Source organism: Mercenaria mercenaria, chromosome 11, assembly GCF_021730395.1.
Source record: "Mercenaria mercenaria strain notata chromosome 11, MADL_Memer_1, whole genome shotgun sequence".
Taxonomy (NCBI): domain Eukaryota; kingdom Metazoa; phylum Mollusca; class Bivalvia; order Venerida; family Veneridae; genus Mercenaria; species Mercenaria mercenaria.
In genome coordinates this window covers 15,594,553-15,616,541 of record NC_069371.1, presented here as the reverse complement: position 1 = coordinate 15,616,541, position 21,989 = coordinate 15,594,553, and the positions used below count along the sequence as shown (strand labels likewise).

The window sequence follows — 21,989 nt, the reverse complement described above, 5'->3', positions numbered from 1 at the left end:
GTCATAAATCTGGCCTCTACAGTGTTAACAAGCTTTTCCTTTGATTTGACCTGGTGACCTAGTTTTTGAACCTGGATGACCTAATATCAAAATCGAGCAAGATTTTATTGAGGGTAACATTCTGACCAAGTTTCATTAAGATTGGGCTAAAATTGTGATCTCCAGAGTGTTAACAAGCTTTTCCTTTGATTTGACCTGGTGACCTAGTTTTTGACCCCAGATGACCCAATATTGAACTAGTCCAAGATTTTATTAAGGGTAACATTCTGACCAAGTTTCATTAAGTTTGGGCCAAAATTGTGACCTCTAGAGTGTTAACAGTCAAATTGTTGACAATGGACGATGGACATAGGGTGATCACTAAAGCTCACCTTTGAGCACTTCGTGCTCAGATGAGCTAAAAACGGGCTTACACTGGTACAGAATCCAGGAACACTGGTTAGGTTAACTGCCCGCCATTACATAACTGAAATACTGTTGAAAAACGGCGTTTAACCCAAAACAAACAAACAAATAAAGCAAAGTGTACGTAAATGCCTTCCCTGGAAATAAAGACAAGGGCTCAACCTGCTAATACAGCCAACCTCAAACTGATACAATAACAGCGCTTCTGCCAAGCCTTACCTTGGTTTACAGACCAGTATGTGTGAGAAGATGTCTGATTGGTGATCATCAGTTGCATCTCTCTAGTTTGACCTACAAGGCAAGTTCCAAAATCCAACGACTCCTTCGACAACTCAAACTGGGGCACAGTCAGTGTAGCATGTAGTGGTACCATCTGTTTCATAAAAACTTCTATTTTTAAGTCTGTTTAACACAACCGATTGTTAAATAATACTCTCGACTGACCACCTGGCATGTATGTTCTCAATGCTTCCTAATATCAACTTTGTGTTAAAATTCAATGAAAAGAACCATATGAAATATAACACTGCTGCTATTCAAAATAGATAGTAGAAAAGTTCAGACTATTTCTTATGCTTTTTTTTTTTTATTTTTCAGCCTTTCCTTGAAAATCAAATAACTGTAATATCTATTGTGCTAATAAACTGAATAAAATAGAAAATCAATAATTGTGTATGACTAGTTCATTGTTTTAGTTGGACATGTTGCGATACCCACCTGCTGTGCTCCATTGTTGAACTCTACCAGCAAATTGTCTTTGATTTCAATTTTCTTGCCTGTAGTATTATCCTCATCATCTTTAAAGTGTTCTTCAGTTAGAAGATTTGTACTGGTCTGGAAGGCTACTTTCACCTACAAATCAAATCAACAACAAATTACACCATGGAAAATTATAACTGAAAACAACTGTGCAATAATTAATTGTTATTTTGTCTGAAATCAGGTGACATTTACGTCAGGATTTCTTAGCAATGGTAACTAGTTTCATTCCAAGAAACTGAAAACTTACCCAATCAGACTGAAGATGAATGTTAGCTGCTAAAAGTAGGGTGCAGTTGTATGCAGGGCAGAATGAGCAATGTTTAGTATTGAACTAATGCTTTTATACCGTTTTATGTTGCAATAAAAATTCTTTATATGAAAATTATCGGCCAAACAGCTTACATGATATGTTAAAAATAAATGTCAAAAACAATAATAGAAAATAATTCAAAAGAATTAGTTTCTAAAGATGGTTATTTTTGGTTTAAACTTACAACAAGGTTATGTCTTGGCTTAAGTGTATGCATTTCTGTTGAATTTGATCTAGATAATCCCTCTCTGTTACTGGAAGGGTCAAGATCAACCATAACAAATGGTTGCTTTGTAGCAAGTTTAAATGTTAGAGGTGTCAGTGTGAGATTCGACAACATTACACTCTGTGTCTGCAGGCTCTCTGGCAGCAACTGTAACAAAAAAAGAGTACAGTATATCAATGGGCAGCTGTCCTAAGTACAGAAACTTTGTCAGATGTTTTAAACTTATGTCAGTATTTTTTGTTCAGCTTGGATTCTGAATCACACAGAGATCATATGGCAATTATTGCAGCTTTTGATGGTAGATGGTAGAGGAAGACCCCAGCTGCCCCTTCAAGGCATTTTTTGTCAGAAATATTTTTTAATATTTTGATGAATTTATTTGAGTAGCACAATCTGTACACAATCATTACAATGAAAGAGGAGTTCAAATCAAATAAAACTTGACAAATATCAGACTTCCTATTTCAGAAAAGCATAATTATGTCATATCTAACTAAACTTCTGTGGCATAAAAACAGCGACAAATGGAACTGCACATTATTCTATGCAATAGAATGCAATATAATTAACATAGTAAAAAAAATACTGAAAAGTCGGAGATTTCTACAAAAATCTATGATGCAATTACAATTTGATTAAAATTTTTTTACAATTCTGGTTCATCAATGAATGGAAACTAGTATATTAAGCTTCACATTCCCTTTTCCATGGGAAATCTAAACATCAAGAATCAAATATATACAAATGTGAAGTTACCTGGTAATCGTCTTTGAGCAGGCTGCTCATGGCTGATCTATATCTCATTCCCTCTTCTTCGGCACATTCTATTGTCAACCTGGAACATAAAACATCTTTAATAAAGAATATATATTCACAAAGCAATTTTTTAGATTTAATTGTCAAAATAGAACTACGTACCCCGATAGCTTCAGGCCTAATAAAACAAATGACAAGGTACCAAGGCAGATTCCACCTTCCATAAGCCATCAGAATCCTGCTATACCAAATAACATAACTTCCATAAGCCATCAGAAATGTTGCCACACCTGACAATGTAATTTCCAAAAGTCAGCAGAAAAGCTGCCTGACAATGTAACTTCTATAGGCCATCAGAACAGCTGCCTGACAATATAACTTCTACAGGCCAGCAGAACAGCTGCCTGACAATATAACTTCTACAGGCCAGCAGAACAGCTGCCTGACAAAATAACTTCTACAAGCCATCAGAACAGCTGCCTGACAATATTACTTCTATAGGCCATCAGAACAGCTGCCTGACAATATAACTTCTATAGGCCATCAGAACAGCTGCCTGACAAAATAACTTCTATAGGCCATCAGAACAGCTGCCTGACAAAATAATTTCTATAGGCCATCAGAACAGCTGCCTGACAATATAACTTCTATAGGCCATCAGAACAGCTGCCTGACAAAATAACTTCTATATGCCACCAAAACAGCTGCCTGACAATATAACTTCTATAGGCCATCAGAACAGCTGCTTGACAAAATAACTTCTATAGGCCAGCAGAACAGCTGCCTGACAATATAACTTCTATAGGCCATCAGAACAGCTGCCAGTCAAAATAACTTCCAGAAGCCAGCGGGAATGTTGACATAGCTGACAATACAACTTCCAAAAGCCAGCAGAACTATGAGAAAATAAAAGTGTTGACCTATTTGTGTTATATAACTTATAAGTAACCAGAAAGCCTGGCCACCTAAATCCTATTTTAACTGAATCATCATTTTGTCTGGTTTACAATGATTATAGTCCAACAAACCATTAAGGAAAGCAGTCATACTCACAAAGCAGGTTTAAGATGTGCAGTCATGTCCAGTCTTAGCTGGGAAGCATCATACCCCTGTGGCCTGTACAATTTGCCTTCCCTGCTCTGTGTATCAGGGTCATCAAGGCTAGTGAAGCCAAGAATATATCCATTACAGTTTGTGTCATCTTTCACATCTTCTGTTGGATGAGGGGTAAAACTGACAACTACACTGGCATGGCCTTTAGCAGGTATAACCTAGAGTAATTGAAGCAAACAAATAAAACCAAATCAAGAATGTTTTGCTAATTGTGAATGTATATTTATACAATAAATGTATATATCTCAATCCCTCCCCTTGCTTTATGATTCTGTTTGTTCCAATGAAGGTCCAGAGTGGTTGCTACATTTCTTTGTTGAGACAATTGTTTGTTATTAAGTTTGTTTCAAGTATTTCTAATGTAAATGTAAGGACAGGCAAAATATATAACACCAATATCCTTACCTACAAGGCACATCTTGTAGCCCTGTAAAGCTGCATGCTATTTTTTTTAATCTCCTAACTAAATATCAAATAAGAGTTTCAAACACTGAAGAATCTACTTAAAAGTGTGTACCATTTGGGAAGGTCTGATGCTATAAGGGGCCTGAGCTAGCTGTCCGTCATGCTCCCTACAGAATACACTGACAACTTTAGGTTTCTCCTTAGTTTGCACTGTATCTCCACTATCTTCCTGTTTGTTAAGAGCGGCTAAGGTAACTTCCCGGCTTGTGTTCTGTGAGCTATCAGCAGAGTTGGGAATATAGTCTGTTGGCTCTCTGATAACAGGCATTGGAACTGCAATTTTAACAGGAAAAACATATTAATCTTAACTCTTTCTGTTTTGTTTTTTTGGGTTTAAGATTACACCAACACAATAACATGTCAAACAGTGACTTTTCGCTTTTTGATGGTGGAGGTAGATCCTAAGGTGCATTATTTCAGGTATAAGCAGGCACCCCAGTAGAACCACTGACCTTCCATAAGCCAGCTCGGTGGCTTCCTTACATTAAAAAAATTCTACACACCCAAGCAAGGTTTTGAATCCACAGTGGTATGGGGAATGTGATTTCAAGTCAGCGATTTTAACCACTCAGCCACAGAGGCCCCTGTAAACTCAGTTAGTTAAGAATAATGTGTTCCTGCATTTTCCATAATTTTTGTAAAACAACATGACATGAAGCTTTTACAAGTAGAAAAAGCAAATTAAAAGTAACAATATAATTATATGTTATATTCAAGTAATAATAGTATGTCTCTTAACATAAGCATGAAACAACTTCTTACCTAGTTGTAAAATAAACTATAATATATCTGTATCAAACCATATCAAATTTCTATTACAACACAACTAAAGGCAATTAAACAGTTCTTGAAATATCTAAGATAGAACTACCTCTGTTTCTGGGATCTGATGAATATTTTGTTTAATTAGCACTAGAATACATGCACTAAACAGTAAGATAACCATGGAAGTGGGGCAGTATACATTTTGAGAGCTATTGCATGAAATGGACATATTATCATGACTTATGACCTTTAAGCATCAAGCCTGTGACCTTTATATATATGATCACTGAATCTGGCAGGAGCAAATTTTTTTTATCTGATTTTTTAAATTTCAGCATTCTTTTAAGCAAAGTGTAAGTATTATTGCAAGTGAATACCATGAAATATATTTCAACTAACATTTTACCCTCTTGCACAGATACGTTTATATTTCAATACTGTTTTTAACCAATACAAAAATTATTGTGTGCATATCATAAAACAAAAGTGCAAGCTTGTAAAACTATCATTACCAAGATAAAATGGAATTGAATATTCTAAAGCTTCAGTCAGTTTGAACTTGCCTTTTAAGTCCACCTTGTTAAAATGTTCAAAAAGCTATCAAATGAAAATTGAAGCAGTTAATTCTTTAGAAATCAAAGAAATGCATATATGAGCCACACCCTGAGAAAACCAACATAGTGCATTTGCAACCAGCACGGATCCAGACCAGCTTGCGCATCTACGCAGTCTGGTCAAGATCCATGCTGTTCGCTTTCAAAGCCTACTGCAATTAGAGAAACCGTTAGCGAACAGCATGGATCCTCACCAGACTGCGCGGATGCACAGGCTGGTCTGGATCCATGCTGGTCGCAAATACACTATGTTGGTTTTCTCATGGTGCAGCTCATATTTTCAACTTCATGGACACATTAATTACATTAGCCACCTCTTTGTAAGGAACAATATTGTTTCTTAGGTAGTTCTGTAATGAATATATGATAAAAGTTAAGTGAACATGTGAATGACAAGTTGTCACAATATACCCCTATCACAGCAAATTACTTTTGACTTAAAATGTTTTGCTTATGGTATCCACCTGGTTACTGAACTCAGTGAAGAAAATATGCCAATAAACATTCTAAGTTTGTTGACATTCGATAAGAACTGCTTTAGTTTTAAAGTGGCCACTGTAATTTTGAGTACTCCAAGGGCCATAACTCCAGTGTCTGAGACAATTGGGCTGTTTATTTACCTTGTTCAAGACATATGTCGATAAACATTGTGACCCAGTTTGGTAAAGACAGGGTAAGAACTGCTCAAGTTAGAGAGCAGAAGCTGTCCATTTTGGCAATTTTGAGTGATTCAAGGATCGTAAATCCAGTCACAGCTTCTATGACAATCCTGGTTATCAAACTTGACAAAGAGTTTATGCCAATAAACATTGTGACTAAGTTTCGTGAATATCGTACAAAAACTGCTCAAGTTAGAGAGTGGACAACTTTACCCGATACTGCCTGTCCACTGCAGGTGATCACATAATACATCCCATTTCATGCACATACAAAAATGTCACAAAATGTTTGTTAAATGCCACTGACCACATTTGAAACATGCAAAGAATAAATATGACAGAATCCATGCAGTAATTATGGTATAGATGTGAGGAATGACATGTACAGTTCCTTTCAAAAGTTTCAGGCATTAAATCATAATAAAACATCATATTTTCAAATCTGTTATGGACATTTTTCATACTCACTTAGGAGAGATATCAAATAAATTCAAGTTTCGAGTTTTCAAAATGCATATATAAGAATTTTATATTTTTTTAAAACGAATTTAATACAACTATTTAAGATCTGAAATGCAACCTTTCTTTTCACTTAAACATATTGAATTTGCCCAAATGTATGCATAAGTCTTGTGAAAGGAACTGTAGAATGATGGTCATGCAAGAAAACAGACATATACAGAAATAAATATTGCAGAGTGCTCCCATGCATTGAGCCTGCTTGCATATATAATAAATCATGCATTATAGCTTACCAACTTTCTGGGGTTTGGGGGCTAAATGAAAAATTAATAATATAACAGAATGTATACTACAAACAGCAATAAGAACATACATGCTTTGAAATATCTCTAGACAGAAAACGCCATGATGACTATTGATTTGAAGATATATATAGTATAGAGGGCACTGACTTTTATCAAAGCACAGTCACCGTGCTTTTTTATGAAAAATGGCAAAACCATGTTTTGACATACTAATAAATGACTTAATAACTAAAATAAGAGAACATTTTTTTTAATTCTAAAGTTAACTTGACACATTCTATAGAACTTACTTTGAAATACACAGTATGAATTTCAGCATCTGAATAATATTTGTGTTTAATGTGATACTGGCTTATAAGGAACAGCATATGTATAGAAAGACAAGATCAGATATGATACGTTAAAATAACTGGCATTCAAGATGAACTTAACATTCAATAGCTGACTATTAAATACATTAAATGTAATGTGCTTAGTTTCAAAGTTGATTGGATGGGTCAAAATTTCTATACCGGTACTGGATAGGCATAGAATTTTAATGGATTTGGCCAATAGTTTTGTTATGCCTTTCTTTCTACATATTTCAAAGGGTTTATGATTAAAATTTACATGTCTTTTGCTTGTAGCTTGTAAAAACTTTTAATCAGTATCTCTGGGGAAAGATTTACCAATGTAAATCACCATTCAATTTTAAATGTTTAAAAGTTCAATGCATATTGCTTGTAAACAACATTTTAGTGGGTTATTACCTTCTGCTGGAGGCACAATTTCATTGCCATCTGAATCTTTCAGTGGAAAAGCTTTACCAAAGCAAACAACCATATCCATCAACTTAGGATCTCCTTCCTCGATGTTGAACACCTGCCAGTCTACACGTATATCTGTGCAATAAAAATGTCATAACTTATATTCAACTCAAATTTAGAAATATTACTGAAAAATGATACTAACTATGCTTAAATACTGCCTCTTTGGTTTCACACCAGTATTTGAACCTTGGGAAAACATTATTGATATACAATGGGCCAATCTGTTCAGCATGAAATAATAAAATAGACATTTAGGGCAGGAGTTTTAAATATAATGTACATCAAATGCAGCTGTAATATTACTTAACTGAAGTGCCAAATTATTCAAATAAAATACCTGACAAAAGGGGAAACTTGGTATTTTTGGTCTATACTGAAGACAAAACAATAACAGTTTTATGGCTGTTTTAAGGCTTGCCTGGATACAGAAATTTTTACAGTTTAGCTGCTTGTAACAACTTCGTTAACAGAACAAATTAGTAAGACATTAGAATGCTTCGTGCCAGTTTGAAGATGTGTTTTGTACATATAAACTTACCATGAGGACTGTCATTTTTCACCCTCATTGTCCGATTACAAGCAGTGGTACCAGCTACATGGGTACCAAACCTGACCATAGGCTTCATCTCCGGGATGCCCGAGGTCATCTGGAAGGTCAAAGGGCAGCCAAGCACTTTCATAGACACAGGGATCTTAGTCTCTTCCAACTCTCCAACCTAAAGAATGATCAAAGATTTTATCAATAAATGAAGATGCATTTAAGTTTTAATATAGTGAATTATTGAAATTTACCAGTGAAATTTGTATCGTATTTTCATACTGAAAAATATCAAATGTATTTTTTTTACTGGTACAGACCTACAAAATAGGGAAACAATTTAGATAAAGGTGTTGAAAGTAAATGAAATCAAAAGAAAATTTGATTGATCAAAATCTTACACATGAGAGCATTAGATGTTACATTTTCACTTATGGCCACACTGCTCATGAAAATAATGCACTAGGTGTCCACTCAGATAAATGTTTCTTTCTTGTTGTTTTTCTGCTGGGTTAACATCACACCAACACAATTATAATCATATGTCAGCTTTTCAAGAGGAAGAGGACCTAAGTACACCTGCGAGAATTATTTCAGGCATGGGCAGGCACCAAGGTAGAATCTATGGCCTTTCATAAACCAATTGGACAGCTTCCTCACATGTAATAATTCTATACCTCAAGTAAGGTTTTTGAACCCACTGCAATGGGGGGCATGTGATTCAAATACAGCTATATATACAAGTAAACCACTCAATCTTTAATTTACCTGCAAGGTAATACGGATTAAGTAACCTCATCCAGTTATTTATGTACACAATATTGCCAAATGAATACTATATAACCTTCCATCATTTCCTAACAATACATAATGTAGGGGACAGAAGCATTGTCTCTTGAAAATCAAAAATAAATAAATAAAATGGTGCTCCCGATCAAGAACCACTAGCAAGGGAGACTGTATTTTTTGTTTACTTCATTCCAAATTCTAAAATTCTTACTTTGCAGATGATGTTGTCCTTGTACTCTCCCCACATGTCACTGTAGGCTGTCACTTCTATTACATCTTCACAAAAAGCAGATAGAATACCTGATGGTGGTAATGGAACAAACGCTGTCCCGTTACCCTGACTTAACATAGCCGTACATAAATCTGCAATATAGAGACTGACTGTTAATATATAGATAAAACACTTGTAACAGATGCTATTTAAAATAAAATTTTGAAATTATTGTAAATATTATTGTTGACAGAAGTTTTAAGTATCTCATTATTCAGCAAATATTTATGCTAATTTTATCAACAAGTAAGTCATTGAATATGACTTAACACTTATTCAACCTGGTTCATTTAAGATTATAGTTGCCTTTCAGTATTATAAGTGTGTATAGCTAGTTGTGTTTTGTTTAAAGGGAAACTGGCCTCTTCTCTCATATCCTCGTGGCGATGGATTCCATCAGGAATGAGGTGCCAAGAGTGATTAATACAAGTTGTAGAACTTCCTTCACAATCGACTTAAAAATAAATTATGTATAAACTAAGGATAAATGTGTAAACGAATACATGCACAAAACATTTTTTTTATTCATGAAATATTCAATTGATTTTAGATGAACTAACAATTATACATACCAGCCTGAGCTTTAGTCTCAGTTTTACTGAAAGGGTCAGCCAGATTTGGTGTCTTCCCAAGCATCAATCTGCGTGTGCTGTTTGGTGACATAAATATAATTTTCGTCATATTTTGCAAAATTATATTGAAAAGCTATTAGTCACAATTTATAATAAATTTACTGCCTTTTTCAAAATGGATAACAAGAAGCCCTCAATAGCAAAGGAAAAACATAGAAGTGTGTTTTTGTTGAATGATGGCACATTGACAGTAGAATATTAAGATTTACAGTGTGTCCTTAATCTTTGAGCTTGGGCTCTAAGTCTTGTATGGAACTTGTCTCCTTATTACAGTGAAAGTTTATGCCAAACTATTTGAATACCTATCAATATACAGAGGATTATTTGATTAGAAAAGAAAAATGACTGAAAACATTTTTACCTCCGCGTGTGACCATGACCTTTGAGCTAGGGGTCTGAACCTTACATGTGACACATTGTCTTATTAAGGTGAGTGTTTTGCCAAGTTTTGAATGTGCATACAAAAGTGACAGATTAAGCAACAGTGAGAGCTTGACCTTTATTATTCGGTACATGTCTTGAATGTGTAACATTGTCTGATGAATGTCTATCATGGTGAATGGTTACCAGTATTGTCTAGTTATTTGAATACACATACATATACCCCAGAAAAAAACAACAATGAAAAAGGGAAGAAAAACCCAATAAAATATTTAACCTCCAAGTGTAACATTGACCTTTAAGCTAGGGGTCTAGATATTGCACATTTGTTTAATTTGTCAAGACAAAGTTTCTAATAATGGTGAATGTTTGTGTAAAGTCATTTGAATATCCATTTCTGCATAAAAACGTTACAGATCATTTCAATAAAGGCCTTTAGATCTGTTACCTCTAAGTGGGACCTTGACCTTTGAGTTAGGGGTCTGAGTTTGCACATATCACATCATCTCTTTAAGTTTACTGGTTGGGAACCATTTTCCGGACACATTTTCATATGTTGTAATCAGCATCGCGTTGTGACGTAAAATATGGGTTCCATGGGGCCTCAAATGGGGACACTAAAATAAGTTATTTTTCCCGTCAGGTAAACTGGTATCCGGACAAGTATTTTGACGATGTTCTGTTTTTAATTTGATATCAAAATAAGTAATAAAATTTTTCTACACATTTTTTTATCATTCATCTCTTCAAATTTGCACATGAAACAAAACCCGACGTTCAATAGCAGCTACGAAAGCAAACCGAGATTGACTATAAAAACTTGAATTTCGTCTTATACGAAGTTTTGATAATTTCAATAGATATAGAATAAAATTAGTGCAAAAATCGACAGCCCTGCATCTTACGTAACCTTTAGCATGAAATTAAAAGTAGAACATGTTATCAGCAAACAATCATTATGTAGTTTGATTATTTCTTCCCCACTTGATACCTCAGCATGTGTGAATTACTGCGCATGCACAATGCTATCTTCATGCCCCGTTAAGACAGAAAGTTGTTTTGTAAACGCAGATGAGTTATCCTCAAAAACCCAAACATTATACAGCCTAATAAAATAGTGGTTTGTTGTAGACATGAAGAACAAACATCTAAATGATCCAGATAAAACAATTACATGAATAACAAAGAAATAAAGTGGATATTACATGTGTCCGGAAACTGGTCCTGTCCGGAAAATGGTTCCCAACCAGTAATCATGCAAAGTTATTTCAAAATCTCTAAATCATACATGATAAAAATATAGCCAGAAACAAACTTTGAAGGTACTCACACACATATGGAAACATAAATAGGGGTAACATTATATGCCCCTCCCCAATTTTTAATTGAAGGGGCATAAAAAGACTTTGTTTACCATCAAAAGTTATGTAACACTTTCAGTTTCTCTTCATCAGCACAACAGAGAAATACACATGGCTCAGAAAATATGATAACTAAGTTCTATTATACATGTTCATTGCACATTTTTTATGACTTAAAAAGACCTGCTGTGTGAAATTCAAAAATATTATTGTCCTATAAACTTAGAAAAGGTCTTATCACTAGCAATATTCCGACTTTTACAAAAAATGTCTCACACAATGAAAATTCATAAAAGTCACTTAATTTGGCTGTTAAAAACAGCATTATTCTGATGTCACAGAAATGAGATCATTTAAGTTGTCTATGTTTAACCTTTACCCTGCTAAATTTCTAAAATGGATTGGTCCGTCTCTCAATTTGGGCAGTACCATTTATTATTACAAGGGGTGTTGACTGAAAATTTACTGACTCAACAACAGACAGTGCAGACCATGATCAGATTGCACAGATCATGTGCAGGCTGATCTTGGTCTGCACTGGTCACAAAGGCAGAATCACTTGCCGCCAGCAGGCTAAAGGTTAAAATGTCTGACATTTACATACCTCACAGTTCTAGTCATTTCAGTCCTTTTCTGTTCAGGTGGTGTGGGAGGTTTTGAGAAGAAGCTCTCCATAGTGAAGGTGTACGGGGTAGTGATTGCCGTGTTGTTGGTCAGATGTAGGTATAACTTGGGGGTGGAGTTCAAAGACACTTCCTTTCCAAAATCTAATTTTACTTCATCTTGGTTTCTGAAAATAAGAACCAGTTATACTTGTTTCAACAGGCTTCCAAAGTTGTTCCAGTGACTAAAATTATAACTCTTTCTTAAACTGGTGCTAGATCCCCAATGATGGGTGTTGCATGTTTTATTACCTCTCATGACGAGATCAAACTGATTCTGCTATATTTTAAACTGTTTGCATTCTTGCTTCCAAAATATCTTCTTATTAATTTTTTAACCTATTTTTTGATAAAGTTTTGTAAATGTTTTAACATTTTACAATATAAAATGAATGATCGAGAAAAAAAACATGGATCAGGGGTTGTGACATCTAGTCTTAAATCAAAACATCTCATTTTACTACTGTAACTTTACATTCAATTTCAATCAAAATTCAGCAACATTCCAAACACTGATGCTGATGGCAGACCAATATACAAAAATATTTCCATTTTCCTACAGAGACCAAAAAAATAAATTTAATTGGTTAAAACATATTCTATTGAAATAAAGCATGAAAAAGATTGTCCTAATATAAGAAGGCTTTAAAATGATTCATTTTTGTCTGATTATATCACAAAACACTTACAATTTCTCTCTGCCATCTGTGGACACATGGTATTGTACAGATAGCCCTTTAGAATCACAGAACAGGGCAAGAATCAGGGGTTTGTCTATACCTTCAACCTTGCAAGGAACTCTCAGGTCACTAAAGTCACCCTGTAAAAAAACCCATAAAAATAGTTACAATTTCAAAGGTTATAATGATCTTTTTTCATACTTTTAAGTAACAAAATCAATTTAACAAAACAGCAACTCAGAAAAAATATTACATCCAAAATGTCTTAATCTGAATATCATAGAATATGACAGTGTGTGTGTTATTATGGTTCAGCTTTTTTTTTTAAATAATTTTACAGTCATATAACAACAGATATACAGACTCTGGCTGAGCAATGCTGGAGCTGTGCTCTATATTGATCCTTAAGCACAAAAGCTATCCTTACCATTTATATAAAATCTTTGACATGGACTGGCCAGGAACCAAGCCCCTACCTCCTGTATATGAGGCAGAGGCTCTACACCTGAGCAACCACTGTGACCTATGGTTTTAAAAGTCAAAGCCAATGTACTTATAACTGCTTGTAGTAGGCCAAATAGTTTACCTCTCTGTACGCAAGGAAATTAACAACAATTCTTTTTTCTTCTCTTCCTCCTAATTCTCCAATCTTTGGGTCTATTTCTATCTGGCAGTCTTTACTATCCTCTCCAGATGGCTGAAATGGAAGAGAATGTATGCTGTATTTGTACTACACTTTCTGTATATTTTCATTCTTAATATTTGTTTGTTTCCGTGTAAGATCAAAATATATTTCACTGAGTGAACACCATATGCAATATTTTCATGAGTGATGCAGCCACAAGTGAAAATGTAGATTATGGTGTTCATAATTGAAATATATGTTCATCTTACATGTAAAACAAACAAATATTCTTTTTATTTCATGTACTGATTTTTTACTTTCTTACCAGTGAAAAATATATTTGGCAATTTTCACTGAATAAACATGAGCTGTCCGAAAGACAACACGCTTGACTTTTCTCAGTGATTGACTCTAAATTAAAGCTTTTCCAGTAAAAACTTTATTAAACTTTAACCAAAAAAATCGAAGTTAAAAAGGGGTATAACTATCTTAAATTTAAAGTCAAAAGCTTTGATAGTAACAGAGATATTTGACCTTATCAAAAACTAAAAATCTAAGTTAAAAATGGGCATAACTCTATCGAATTCAAATCAGAGTTATTGGAATTGTTTCTCCTGGTCTGGACTTTGATAGTAAATAACATTTTAAGTTTCAGGTCAATAGCTTTGATAATAACAGATATTTGACTTTATCAAAAACTTGAACCAACAGTGATGCCGATGGCTACACAGATGCTGGGGCAAGTGCAATGGCTCGACTTTGTCTTTAAAAAGTCAAGCTAAGAATATATATTTCACTCTTATATTTCAATAATTCACTGAAAGGTATATAATAAAAACATTTCACCTTTAGTACGCATTGTACACTATAGTTTATATTGAATGGATTTTATGCCAAGCCAACAAAACTAGAATCGTAATTATATGGTCATTTTTTTCACCATTCTGGCACAAACCACAACATTACATGCCCACGGAATAAAACATTTAAAAGGAGATAATGATCTAAATAATATCTGAAATATCAAACCAAAGTCTCACCTCTCCCCACTCAAACACTGCAGGCAGCAGTGTTTGGTTGAGCAGCTTGGCAGTAGCTATAACAGGGACACCAATATATACTTTCGGCATGGTAACCTCACACTGTAACAGGCACGCCTGCACTGTCTGTACCTCGGCAAAGCAGGCTATATTACTGTAAACATGATGCAAAAAATGCAATGTAAGAATCTAACAGTAAAGCATGCAGCAGGAAGGGTTAAAAAGAATTAATGCAAATGACAGACAAACAAAACATCAGTTAATGTACTGCAACAACATGTGCCTACTTGTCATAAATGATACATAGCATCTGGACATAAAATTTTATTATGACTTATTTTTTTCTCATTTCTTGAACTACAGCACGTAGGAAAAAAGCCTTAACACAAGCCAATTTTCCGTTAATCCGATGCGGGATATTTTCATAAATCATGAAAGGTTACAAAAAGATGGGCATTGTGTAGGTTTAAACTGATTTTGTCCTACATAATTATGTATTAAATACTCACCAGTCTTGTCCATCTTCTACCATAACTTCAACAACTCGTCTAAAAGATTTGGCTGATAGAGGATGAAATGTAACAGTGATCTGTCTACTTTCTAGTGGCTTCAACTCACCCTCACTTGGCTCAAACGTAAATTCATTGAAAATCTGAAAAAGCAATACATCAGTATTGAAAATGTAAATTTCCAAAATACACGAGTCATGTTAAACTGTAAGTAATATAAGGATATTAAAGTTTATCTATCATATGAGTTTTAAAATATTTTGATGTGGGTCTAATTCTAGTGAATTTTGTGGTTGCATGAAACCCGTAATTAAGTCTCATTGAATAAATAAGACTTCCATCCATTGTTCATTTAAAGATTGTATCTCCACAAAATAACCTTTTTTAGCCCAAACCATAAAATTCCATGTCCATCAAATCAATCAAAACTGCCTTAAAACCTTACCATGCCATCATCCTCATCATCTTCACCATCTTCACTAGGGAAAGCAGGACTGTCACGGATATACCAAGGTGTAATAATTGAGGCCTTGTTATTTATTGTGATCTGCTTCTGAACTGTTTGTCCAAGTCGTACCAGACCAAAGTTCAAGTCTGGTTCATCAATAGACACTTCAGGTCCCTACAAGAAGAATGTTCTGTTTGTTTGCTTTAAATTATAAAATCATTATTACTTAAAAATAACACTAAAGTGAAACCTCCAAATGGCTGAGCACTGACGGCACAAGGTGGCCCCCAGTTACATTCCTTACATATTTTATGTTTTGATCACTCCAAACTCTGGATAAAAGTAGCATTGTGCTCATCGCCTTGTGACTTCAAACAATCAATGTAAGAACTAATCTACATACAAGAGTAAAAAAAAACATATCTTTAAACCATATAAACTCAAACTTAAAAAAAAAGCACCATCATATTTGTGATCTGACATACCAAATGTCTAAACAAATCTAGTCTAAAAAATATCTACCTTTTTTTTACATTAAGATTTATCAAAACCAAGTTTACAACAGATCAATGACATGTATTTACTTCAGTCCACTAGAATACTAAACTGTTGCACTATTTTTCATCCTGTCACATCTGCATACCATTTGTCCAAGAAAACATGTTAAAAGCTACCATATATGCCCTGCCTCCTAATCTCCTGACCCCTCTAACCTACCTTGAATTCTGCCTGTACTTGCATATGCAGTGGTTCTTCTAGATTCATCACATGACAGTACAAGGTGTGGTCAATTTTCCCCGGCTCTGGTCCAGTAATGGACAGCTCCATATCCATTGCCATTCCATGGTCTAAATTTCAAAAATGCATTTAAAACAAACTGCTATGGCCTATTTTTACATAATCAATGGTGTTACTTCTTCTTTCTGCTTTAGAATGGGATTTAATAACCTTTTCTATTCAAAGCAATCAAAATTCATTTGTGTATTTTTTCATAATCAACAACATGATCTACATATCACAAACAAATCACTTAGAATTTTTTCCAAATAATTTCCATGGTTATTTCTCTAATGGAATTTTTCCCTAACTTATATGAATACTATCATGGTCTTCCTTCCATAGAAACACATTCTCTGTATAATGTTATATGTATTGACCAGTATTTATGCTCCTTTTTCAAACTTTACTACATGACAGATGAGCTAAAAACAAAGCAGCAAAGTTGCTTAACTCTTATCAGATTTATATCAACAGTAGAATCACAGTCTTTGTAATATGACAATTCTTCTAAGTGCTAGCTGTCTGTACATATTTCAAATTTATTTTAATCTTAATCCCTTTTCTTTCTGTGGAGAATTTTTTTTTCCCAAAGAAAACAAAAAGCAAAGAGATACTTAGAAGAAAAGAGCAATGATTATCCTTAAAGAACTATTATAAAACATACCAAGTTCTCCAAAAGGTGGCTCCACTTCAAGTATATATTTCTCAGTGTAAGGTTCCCATTGGAATGTTATGGTTGAATGACTATGATTCGCCATCTGAAAACAAAACAATAACTATTACAGTCAAATTAAAATGAAAGGTATGTCTTTGATAATTTGAAAGACAGAACTTTAAACCTTGGGACTTTTCTGGTTCCACTGATATATTGAAACTGATATATATATAATCATGATACTAAAAAGGTGAAAACAGACATAAGATTTCAAATAAATGGCAAAACAAGTAAAACACGAATTGAGGAACTTTTTGGGGTCTCAACATCACATTAATATTTTCCGTTTTATAAATATAGAAACATGTAATGCTCTTACAGTGACCATTTTCTTGAGTGTGGTTCCCACCAAGTTTTTGCCTGGAACGTGCATTGAATAGGGGTGTAAAACTACACTCAGCGGGACACTCTCTCCTTTAACCTCTATCTCCAAAGCTGTTACATCAGCAAATGGTGGCACTGTAAAATAAAATATAATATATATTTATTTAAAACTTGCTGTGAGAAAAAAAAACAGAGCAAATATGCAACACTTTTTTCTTCTCAGATCTACATGAAATTTATTACATCTGGTAGCACTGTAAAAACTAATATGATTATTAACTGTTTACTGTTGAAGGTAAAAGACTGTAGCACAACTTTCAGCGAAAACTTTCCCCATTACCAGTTTCCAAATTGATTCTGTTAGACATACAATGTAATGACAGTAACATATAAGGAAGCTGAACTACAGCCAATGAAAAACAACCTACAGTCAATTAGGCAACAAATCAGACTATCAACTGTAACCATTACTAACCCACCACTATAAGCTCAACAGTGAATCTTTACCAATATAAATAATTTTATATTGAGAGTTCAATCCCATAGAGAAGCAAATTAAGGGTTCAACGCAATAAGGGCGTATCTACATATAATAACTATATAAGATACGCCCTTATTGCGTTGAACCCTTGAAATACACTCAACTGAATGGAGAGAAGATATAACATTTAAAACCAATCATCTTCACCTCAAAATTATTACTGGGGAGGCTGTCAGTTAATTCCCGAGAACTAGTATGTACTGACGTAATATCGTGGAGAACTTTAAAGTCTACACAGCATTGAACTAAACAAGAAAAGTTTATTACAGACTACTTACTGTCATTATGGGGAAGTATAATCTCAGAGGCATCTTCTTCATTAAGCTCACCATCATCTTTTTTCTCTTTATCAGTGGCCGAACTCCCTTTACTACTCATCTCCAGTGAGGACGGTACCATGTTTAGTAGTAAATGTAGCACACTGTGGAACTTGTCAACCTGAAATCAGTAACATAATGGCTCTGGAATTATTCATTTCACCTTACAACTATTAGACAGATTATTAAAGGTAAAGATTTCTTATTTGATAAAGATGTTCAACAAAAGTACCCAGCTAAAAATAAAGGATTTACTGTTTCCAATCGAGCATATACAGGTCTTATATTTACCTCCCTAGCATCCTGTCTCGGCACCAGTGAAAACAGTACTAATGTTAAGTAATCACAAAGAATGGAACACTAGTTGGGATATCAGTGACAAAAGGGTATTAATCTCAAATCACTATTACTGTGTTCCAACCGTCTAACCACCCCTGACAACTTCTATTAAATGCATACCGTTTCTTTTTATGCAAAATCATGTGTCACTTGTGTGCTATTTTATTGAAAATATTATCATAAAAACTGGTGGTCTATGACGTTTTCAGCCTTTAGTTTTGTATGGCTGTGTTGCTAAAGAAAACACAAACTGCACTGCTGAAATTAACCTTAAAAGACAGAAGTAGTTTCAGTACTGGCAGAGGCAGACCCACTTTTGTAAATTAAAATCTCTCTAGAAAATAATGTTACCGCAACAGTTTCATTGTATGTCATATTTCAATTGTTTCTCACCACTGGAGGTGCGTAAGTAATCTTAAACTCCATGCTCTCTGCTGGGGGCAGGACTCCTGTTGGCGGATGTACACTAAAAACAGAGTCGACATCTGGTACCCGGTCATACTTCTTACTGACAGTGTCAGAACCGGGACTGTCAAACTGAGGCTTGTATATCATCCACTGGAATGGCAGGCTCACATTGCTGGAAGATGACAAAGAAATTTTATGAAAAGAATATGAAAATACTTCAATGCATTGTGAATGGCATATATAAAGCAAGTCACATATATAAAGTCAAACTCTATGGGCCGTAACATATACATGCATAGATAAAGACAATGAATATACACATAGGGAAATTTAGTCATCTGCATCAGCAACAAAGTCATTTGAATCACATGAATGACAAAATGGACTATTAAAACTTGTAAAACTTTTGACTTTAACATTGGGCTCACCTAGCTAGCAACTTGTCCAATATGCTTTTTGAATAGGTACTTGTCCATTACATCACAATATTGTACAGAACAATGTTTAATAATCAAATAATATTACAGAATCACTATGCATCCTACTTACGTTGTATTTTTCACCACAGCAGTTCTATCAGTGTAGGTGAATGGATTTAGCTGATCAAACTTGATGAGGTGCTGTGCTGTGGCATCTACCAGTTCACCTGGTACAGCCTCTGACAATCCACGTTCAACAGACACCAGCTCAACACCTGCTCTCTGAGCTTCACCTGAAATATCATTTTAAATATGTGGGTAAAAATGTTTACAGTGATAATAAAACATTTTACGTAAAAAGAACTGGACCTTTTAAAAAAGAATTTGGCACTTTGTGTTTGTTATAAAAAAATATGTTTCTACCAAGAGTAATTTAACTTTACAAAGGTAAGGCCTGTAATAAGTCTTTAGAGGTGTTGTTTAAAGAATATAAACTGCCAAACTACCAATCTTTTTTTTCCAGATGTATTTTAATATATTTTTTCATACTTCAGAGTTTATAAATAGAACCTGATCCTCCAACAGATAATTCTTTACTGAAGGAAATGGAATGATACACTATAATTATATCTTTCTCATTGTCTGTTAGACTGTGTCAGCTAGGAATTGGCATTTTTCTTACCAAACAGAAACAACATACAAGGATAACAATAAGAAGTAACCAATTTCTCTGACTGTTATTTCTTACCTATCAACAATTATACAAGATTTTTCATTCAAATTATAGATACAGGAATTACATGTACATGTATACAGTCAGAACAGAATTCCTTAGAAATATAAGAAATCGAATAATCTAGAGCCTGCTGGTGGCAAGTGATTTTGCCTTTGAGACCAATGCAGACCAAGATCAGCCTGCTGATCTTGGTCTGCACTGGTCCCTATTCAGTCAGTAAATTTCAGTGAATACCCCCTCAAATAATAAATGGTATGAGAGACCAGTTCCATTTTAGAAATTTAGCAGGGTAAAGGTAAAAAAGGTAAAAAATATCTATAGGAAATTGAATATATCAACTTATCAACAGCTACTGGACCAAAATACCTACCTTTGAGGACAAAATGTCTCACAGTACAGTTATCACACACCATGCACATGTCTAGTGAGTAGCTCTTCACTGAAGGAGGCTGGAAAACTACCTCCATCAATCCAGTCTGATCAGGTCCAATGTCAAGTACAGATGGACGCACATCAAATGGTGGGATGGAGACGCTGCCATTACGTATAACAGACTAAAATAAAATTTATAGAAATATAATTAATCTTTTTACTTCTTGAAGTCCTGTTTTAACTCTGATGATTTGAAATTAATTTCATTAATACAGCATTATGCATACTCCTTCTCATCCATCCAACAGAAGTAGTAGTCTATCACGTGGGAAACTTCCTTTATAACCTTCGCATTCATGATACTGAACATTGCAAGTAAATAGACAATTTTTCGATACAACTACTGAAAGATGGAGATGTATTTTAGTACATGAAATATCAAATCATCTTTCAATTTGTATGAATATCGGGTTCCATATTAATCAATGTTTAAGTGTTAAACTTTGACTAAGACGTAAGAATGATAAATATTCAAGTTATCACAATTTTGTTTACAACATCTATTATACCAATTGAATTTGGCAGAGCTCTCTGTAACTGCAGAATGAAATATTTGTGCAAAGTTTTATTACTTTCTGTTTTAATTTTACAATGACAGGGCAAAAAGATTTACATTTTAAAGTCTAAACCTTGTTGAATACGGTACCAGATTGTACACTTTCACTTGTGGCTATGCCATTCATAAAAATATTTGATTATGGTGTTAACTGGATAAAAGGCACTTTGACTAAGCATTGAAAGAGACACATATTCTCTATAACACACTATAACCTAAAGCAGCACATGCCGTCAAACACTTGTGTGTGCAAGTTTTACCTTAAAGTTTGTAGTAGGCCAGGAAGTACTAGGCATGATACAGAATCTACCATATCCACCTTCATTCCTGATCACATACTGAACAACATGGCAGCCACCAACCAAACAATGTCCGACATCTATCACTGGTGGTACTGAAATATTGGAAATAACATGTTAAGCTGGACATAATTACTCTGTATTACATTTGTATATCATGAAGGTGGGAAAAAAATGGGAAATAACATAATGTCAAATATTTAGAGGTTATTATACCGGGCTGGTGTGCCTTAAGGCGATATTGGTGTACTAGGTGAGGTACTGGCCCGAGGGCAAATACCAGTCTAGTATGCCAATATTGCCTTAAGGCACACTAGTCATGTTTTATAACCTTTTTATTGCATAAGTTCCACTATACTGTTAAAGTGAAAACAACATTAAATTATTTCATGTTGCACAGCGTCTTTGAATGCGCGGGAAAGTCAACGTTTTCTGATGACGCTGACGTCATTTCCTTTCAAACATTTGTTTTAAATTCGTGCATTTTAGTGCTGTAGTTTCTTGTGTCAGCCTTATTCAACTACGATAGAAGAAGA

The 21,989-nt window shown here is 34.4% G+C and overlaps 1 protein-coding gene across 5 annotated transcripts in view; it reads right to left on the bottom strand.

Moving 5' to 3' along the window:
* LOC123530765 (deleted in lung and esophageal cancer protein 1-like) overlaps nt 1-21,989 on the bottom strand; it is a 35,190-nt gene that overhangs the window by 2,304 nt on the left and 10,897 nt on the right. For 4 of the 5 annotated variants that reach the window (XM_053518617.1, XM_053518618.1, XM_053518616.1 and 1 more), the window contains 25 exons: nt 21,415-21,548; nt 20,537-20,720; nt 19,561-19,723; nt 18,997-19,183; nt 18,226-18,385; nt 17,402-17,541; nt 17,032-17,125; nt 16,305-16,435; nt 15,585-15,761; nt 15,140-15,282; nt 14,631-14,784; nt 13,552-13,662; nt 12,975-13,105; nt 12,228-12,413; nt 9,822-9,898; nt 9,190-9,341; nt 8,190-8,367; nt 7,592-7,723; nt 6,831-6,851; nt 4,090-4,310; nt 3,513-3,730; nt 2,460-2,538; nt 1,662-1,850; nt 1,123-1,257; nt 625-778 (listed from right to left, as the gene is read on the bottom strand). In XM_053518617.1, coding sequence (XP_053374592.1) covers nt 625-778; nt 1,123-1,257; nt 1,662-1,850; nt 2,460-2,538; nt 3,513-3,730; nt 4,090-4,310; nt 6,831-6,851; nt 7,592-7,723; nt 8,190-8,367; nt 9,190-9,341; nt 9,822-9,898; nt 12,228-12,413; nt 12,975-13,105; nt 13,552-13,662; nt 14,631-14,784; nt 15,140-15,282; nt 15,585-15,761; nt 16,305-16,435; nt 17,032-17,125; nt 17,402-17,541; nt 18,226-18,385; nt 18,997-19,183; nt 19,561-19,723; nt 20,537-20,720; nt 21,415-21,548 — 3,651 coding nt within the window. The remainder of the gene's footprint in view (nt 1-624; nt 779-1,122; nt 1,258-1,661; nt 1,851-2,459; nt 2,539-3,512; nt 3,731-4,089; nt 4,311-6,830; nt 6,852-7,591; nt 7,724-8,189; nt 8,368-9,189; nt 9,342-9,821; nt 9,899-12,227; nt 12,414-12,974; nt 13,106-13,551; nt 13,663-14,630; nt 14,785-15,139; nt 15,283-15,584; nt 15,762-16,304; nt 16,436-17,031; nt 17,126-17,401; nt 17,542-18,225; nt 18,386-18,996; nt 19,184-19,560; nt 19,724-20,536; nt 20,721-21,414; nt 21,549-21,989) is intronic. The other variant, XM_053518620.1, reaches the window with a different exon arrangement.